Here is a 6,525-nt window from a genome sequence, read left to right on the forward strand (position 1 = left end):
TTGTATTAATAATATTTATAATCTATGTTTTAACACTCTATTGATGATTATTATAATACCGTGTCTTATTGTGCGTAAAAATCATGCAATTTAAATATTCATATAATATAATATACTTTCAATTTTTCATCAACTAAATACTTAATAAAAAATTACCGTAAAATATTTTAACGAAAACATTGTTAAAATTGTATTATTGCGAAGTATTTTTGATTTTAAAATTGTTTGCTATAGTTATTATAGTTATTAGTGCATACACTTATAAGCTTAATGGTCTTTCTTTAAGATCGATACATTTTAAATAGTTTTTTGTAAGACCTTCAGCTGGTAATTTCTAGTAGTTTCTCTTTAAAAATTAATTTAATTTGTAAATAGTAATTTAACGTGCACGCGCATTTGTATTAGACCTGAAGCGATGTAAAATGTGTTATCTTAAAGCGCTTTACTAATGTTGATCGTTTATAAGGTAGGCGGCATGAGAATGGGTGCACTAGTAAACGACGACAATTATCATTTACACAGTACCAACATTGCACATTTATCATATCGTGTTTAGACGAATACTCTACTTGTATTTGTTGTTTGTAATATTATCCTTCATTCTGTTATTTCATGGAATTATAATTAGTTTCATATTTTTAATTAGACACAGTAATTAGTAATATTATTCTTTGGAATTCCAGAATAATGTTAGAATTAGATTCAGTGAGACTTTCATCTGTTTATGAATTGGTAGATAAATTATAATTTTAAATAGAAATTAAAAATTAAAAAAAATGTTCTATTCAAATTAAAATATTAAGTTTATTGTAAATTAAAAAAAAAAAAACACAGCATAATATATATATATATATATATATGTATATATATATTTTTTTAGTTGAATATATTTAAACTCGCAAGTATTAATAATTATTTTTTATAAATAATTGAACTTTTGTTATAGAAGTTTCGATCCCGTTTCGAGTGCAAGAGTTTTCAGCAAGATCAGAATGTGTTAGGTACTTTGATTTTGCTTAAAAATTTGAAATAAGTACGTAAAAAAATAAAACAACTCTTCGTAATACAGTTAAATCTAATATAAAATGTATTGATACTTGATAAAAGTGTAAGTCATAATGTTTAGACTTGTGATATTTGAAAAAAATGTAAACACATGATTTCTTATGTGTAGGGTTATGACGTATAATAAAGTAGGTATTATTTATACGAAAAATCCGACAACAGGCATGAACTGTATGATAATCTCACTGTGACACGGATGCGTTAATTTTTACATCATCAGTTCGGGATTAAAATAGACTGTCTGGTTTCCATTCGAGATGATTTAATTTCTTTATATTGATAAATACTTCAAATACTCATTGACGTCATGGACTTGATGTTATATTCGTCTAAATCTATACAAATATTGGTAGCTTATAGAATAAAAAAACCAAAGAATATAAAATTAATAGTGTACAATTATAAATAACTAGCAAAACGTGTAGATAAATAAAATTAGAGTTCGAGTACAATATCGCAATGTCGGAAAAATTGCAGATTTGTGGTGTCGATACTTGACGTTCACATAGGTCGTTCGAGATATTGAGCTGGTTTCAGGTTTCTCGGGGCTCTTACGATTCCGCGGATACTTTTTATATGTGAATTTATCATCAGACACTTAGTTTGACGGAACAATGATTACATAATCAAACACAGAGACTATGATGCATATTCATTAGTACGATCAATGATCGTCGTTACGGCTATAATCGGTCGTTGAACACTAGGCGTTTCTAAGCCATATAAAATTATACAAATTATGTCGTATGTGTGTAGGAGGGTATCGTTGAAAGTAAGTGGGTAGCGTTATAATACGTATATCGACGTTTTTTCGCGTCTAGTCTTGTTAAATTTTACAACGCCGTCGACCGTCGTTATCGCAGTTTATTTATGTTATTTAGGTTAAAAAAAAATAATGATAACAACAATAGTAATAATGATATATAAACAATTTTCACCGCTGAGATCAATATACTGCTGCAGTGTAGTTGCAGAGGGATCGCGCACGCCAACAAACCGGAATAACGTCGTATTGTCGTACGCTGCAGTGCCGAGGAGAATAGCGGATACCTCACAGGTCGATTCCTGGCACTCGAAAACGTCAACACGCGAACAGTACCCAAAAAATAGATTGTGAATTTTTCGAGGAGCACCCCTACCACCGCGGTTCAACGCGAGTTTCGCCCCGCGCACGGGCGGCGGACGTGGGGGTATTTTTGGTTTTCACCGTACGTTTCGACGCTGCTGCCGCTGTTGATCAAACATATTATTACTGACACGGCTCGTCGTGCGGCCGAGTCGTAGCCAATACCTAACCCATACGGTTTACGGTTAACCGTATCTACATAATATTAATTACGTCCGCGTGTATATATATATATATATATATGTATAGCTGGTTAACGCGGGACCGGGACAAGTCACGGGACTTAGGCGCGATACCGTGTAATATATACAGGCGTGTAAATTATTATACCGTGAGCGATGTGCACGCGTCAAAGGGGAAATTAAGATCAAAAGTTTCGGCGGTGCTCGCGGAGGCGGGTCGGGCGGCAGCGGACGTTTCGGCGTGTATTTCCCATGAGAGGGCTGCGTGCAACACGCGGCTCGCATATCGCGCAATTCACCGCGAATTTACATTTTTCATAGCTTTGTCCCGCCGTTTTCTCGGTCACTGGTCGTGCGGGCGACGTTCCCCACAGTAGTATGTTTTGGTCGGTTCTGTGACCCCCGCAAATCCCACGGATCCCATTACTCCGCCCTCCCTATCGTGCGCGTGCCATGCCTATCGCGGCCATGCCCCTCCATGTCGTGCCCGGCCTTACCCCTCCATGCCATGCCCGGCCTTTCCCCTCCCCTCCATTCCAATACCTGCCCGGCCATACCCCCTCCCATCCATTCCTATCCACTACATGCCCCCCCCCCGAAAATTATAAGTAGTCGAATTCAATATACCCAATACGATTTAGTTAAAAATTTACTGATATTTAAAATCATGTGTAGAATACATTCGTTTTGAAACAGTGTATTAGTTAATTTTAGTTTATTGAGAGTTAGTAGCCGATTAATAATATAATATATAACATAAATAAGTAATTTTTGATGAGGTCTCATTATCTTTTATAGATGTGAAAAATGAAAGTGTCACTTACACTTTCATATTTCATCTATAACATTTCAATACAGCTATTAACTCTACAACGATTTAAAAGTTATGGTAAACAAAACGATTAAGATAATCACATATCTATGTTATACATTATCACCTGCAGTATTAATATTATGACAACTTGATATTTCTATAACACCTTGTTGTTATTAGCTATATATTATTTCTCTTTTAACCAAAAAGTCGTTAGGAAAAGACAATTTACGTGTAGGACATCACTTTCCATTTCGGTATATGATTATATATTTATCATACGTTGTATGTGGATGGGGAAAATGTATCATATATAAGAGACCCGATTTTACTCAAAGGAGTCATACTGTTCTTCAAGCTCTTGAAAACAGTTTACAGTTTACTATTGTTCTCAGTTCAGTCTTCATTACGTAAAAATGTTTAAGTGTAGTGTTTGTGAAAAAGTCTTCACTGTGAAGTCTAATATGTTGAGACATGAAAAATCTCACAAACAAATTAAATTTTCATGTGGTGATTGCAGTCAATTTTTTATTCGTCGGGATCATCTTGTGAATCACGTACTGAAAAAACATGGTATGTACTATTTTATTAAATATTATCTATATATAAAATTAGTGACTTATATTTACGAATATTGAATTTTCTATATATTGATAAACAGATTAAACGAATAGCCGATACTAGCTCAAATTAAAATAATAATAATCCTACGTTAGCCTAGTACCTATATAAGTTCATTACTATAATTTTTATATTAACAACCGTAATTATTAATAGCGCTCATTTCCATAAAATTGCTAAAGTGATATTATATGAATATAAAATTGTTTAGGGTATGCAATTAAATATTAACAAATTAATGATTTTAATATTAAAATATATATATATGAAAATATATCATATGTTTAGTATAGATTATATAAGAAAAATCTTTTATTCTGTAATTCATTCTCAATAGGTTTTGTTAAGTATGGTTCTGAATATAATTTGGCTATGGGTATCGCAGTCGGACAGCAGCAGCAGCATCAGCAGTCATTAAGTGTGTAGTAATTATATTATTAAAATGTATTGGAATCGATAATAATAATTGTTATTATTATTTCTATAAGGTTCGGTGGGTATCGTAGATAGTGTTGCATCCACGTCAAATGTGAATGATTCCATTCCACAGCAAGCCCCCACTCCTCCCGCCCCGTCAGTTAAACGCGCTAATACCAACTCGGCGCGTAATATTGTAAAGTTTAAAAAAGCCCGCATAGGAATGGTTAATACGCCGGGTTTTATCGAACTCGACTCTGCACTCGATAGAACCGTAGTATGGTATTATAGGGGGAATACCGAGAACTGTGTGAGTTATCAGGCGTTTTTAGAATCGATAAAACTCGAGTTGATTGAAAAAATCAATTATTGCGTGCGTATTAACCCGATCAAATATAATTTGAAGTTGGAGAGCGTGTACGCACATAGGGAATACAACCGAGGACAGAGCTTTTAAAACCACCGTGTCGAGGGGCGTACATTCATAGCGATGTAGAGCTTATGGTCGATGAGACTTTTGCAGCGCTCATGTCGAGAAGATAGATATATATATAAAAAGGGTCGAAACCACCCTATCAGTATCGATGGCTTACTGTTAGGTATCTATGAACATACCCCTCTTGGAGGGTCTTCGTATATTCCACTCCCGGAAAACATTATGCGAAAAAGGCCGTCATTAATCTATGAACATCGACGATGACTGCTTCAAGTGGGCTATTCTAGCCAAACACCGTTTCAGTAGTCATCGTAATCATGTAGACCGAAATTATTATAACGAAGAGCATCGGTACGATTTTCCGAACTATCCTCGCCGAACCTATATCGGAAATCCATATATTCGAACGACGGAAGATAAGGGTGTCGGTAAACGTATATGGTTGAAACCTAGTAGAAGGTGATGAGAGAAGGAGAAAAAGTAAATAAAGGGGTGTAGTATCAATCAGAGTTGTCGAGAACGAAAGATGAACATTTGTTCTTCTCGTGTTGAAGGCTCAGAGCAGATACTAACAATATATTCAGTACTGCGACTGGTGCGGGTCAAGAAAACCTCTCATGAGTCGACTTTTACCTTATACGAAATTGTTTCATCATTCGATGAGCAGGTTAAAAATAAATTACGCGGTAATGAGGCTCTCCAACAACATATGCGGTTGGCGGGCCAATAAACCTATTTTACCAGTTATGCCGGAGAGTATACTCAGTTTAAGCGGGGGCCAACATGCAGCGTCATCATTTGTGATATGCGCTGATTTTGAAGCCTATAAACCGGGCAAGGCGGTGGGGCGAGCACTGACGGGATACGCATCATCCGATGAGCTGCGGGTACTTTGTCAAGGCGGCGGTAGACACATACCCGTAGCGCTGATGAAAAGCCGACATACCGCAAGCGCCGATGGTCGTATACCACGGCTCCGGAATCGCGTTACGGTGGCTAAGCCTTTGTCGCCAGTAATGCTGCGCTCGCCACCAGGTTGGGTGATCTACTGAGGCGACTAATGTACTTGATTTCAATGATTGGCCAAGTGCGTATGCATAACGCGAAAGTGTGTGCGATATGTATGAGATTAGGGATTCACTGAGACCAGGTGTAAAATCGCCGACCACTGTCATCTGTCAGGAGCGGCTGAGACACCACTCTGCGCCGATGCAACCTCAATCGCCACACCAAAATTTGCCTGGGCGCTTCACAACCTGTGTCGAAATATGACGCACTTTATCGTAACCGAACTCGTTGTAAGGAAATCGTAACAGTGATCTAACACCAGGAGAACTACATTTCATTTTGAAAGCGCGTCATGCCCGACACCAGTGTGAGGTTCTTGGACTCGTATCATTCGCCGGTCTCGAGAGCCTGGCTGGATTGGCCGGAATCTCCTCGCAACCAGCGATTTGGTTCGGGGCCGCAAAGGTGTTCCAACCCGCCGACATGTCACTGTCACGCCGAAAGGGTGTGTTTCGACCTGGTATACCGGCAAATGGTCAGAATAAATGCCTACCGCCGAAACGCGAGTTTGCAGTATATTGACCGAAGCATGTAAGTAGGGACTACATGCACGCGACGGAGGTGTGGCAACATTTCAACCGACCCTCGGTGACTACAGTGACACCTGGTGGACGTTTCTCCTTCTGGCCGACGTGATGGAGAACTGGCTGACCTCTGCATGTCGATGGCCTTTCGTCCATTAGCCGGTAGCCCATACGGCGCCGGGGTTCACGTTCGGCTTCATGTTGGTATACGGACGTCTCACTGAGTTACTCACCGATTACGATGGTACTTTTCGTGGTGGGGATCAGAGAAC

General features: G+C 37.9%; 1 protein-coding gene across 1 annotated transcript; it reads left to right on the forward strand.

Annotated features, from left to right (window-relative positions):
- The first annotated feature begins 3,603 nt into the window (after positions 1-3,603).
- Positions 3,604-4,682, forward strand: LOC112602078 (zinc finger protein 532-like). Its single transcript, XM_025349998.1, has 3 exons — positions 3,604-3,760; positions 4,146-4,226; positions 4,297-4,682. The coding sequence occupies exons 1-3, from the start codon at positions 3,604-3,606 to the stop codon at positions 4,680-4,682; spliced, it is 624 nt and encodes a 207-aa protein (XP_025205783.1).
- Positions 4,683-6,525: the final 1,843 nt, after the last annotated feature.

This window comes from Melanaphis sacchari, unplaced genomic scaffold, assembly GCF_002803265.2.
Source record: "Melanaphis sacchari strain LSU unplaced genomic scaffold, SCAv2.0 Contig81_pilon_pilon, whole genome shotgun sequence".
Taxonomy (NCBI): Eukaryota; Metazoa; Arthropoda; class Insecta; order Hemiptera; family Aphididae; genus Melanaphis; species Melanaphis sacchari.

Excerpts from the sequence above, each read along its gene's own strand:
- LOC112602078 (XM_025349998.1), top strand. The coding sequence starts at position 3,604 with ATGTTTAAGTGTAGTGTTTGTGAAAAAGTCTTCACTGTGAAGTCTAAT. Across the intron at positions 3,761-4,145 it reads TCACGTACTGAAAAAACATG|GTTTTGTTAAGTATGGTTCT; the intron begins GTATGTACTATT and ends CATTCTCAATAG. Across the intron at positions 4,227-4,296 it reads GCAGCATCAGCAGTCATTAA|GTTCGGTGGGTATCGTAGAT; the intron begins GTGTGTAGTAAT and ends TATTTCTATAAG.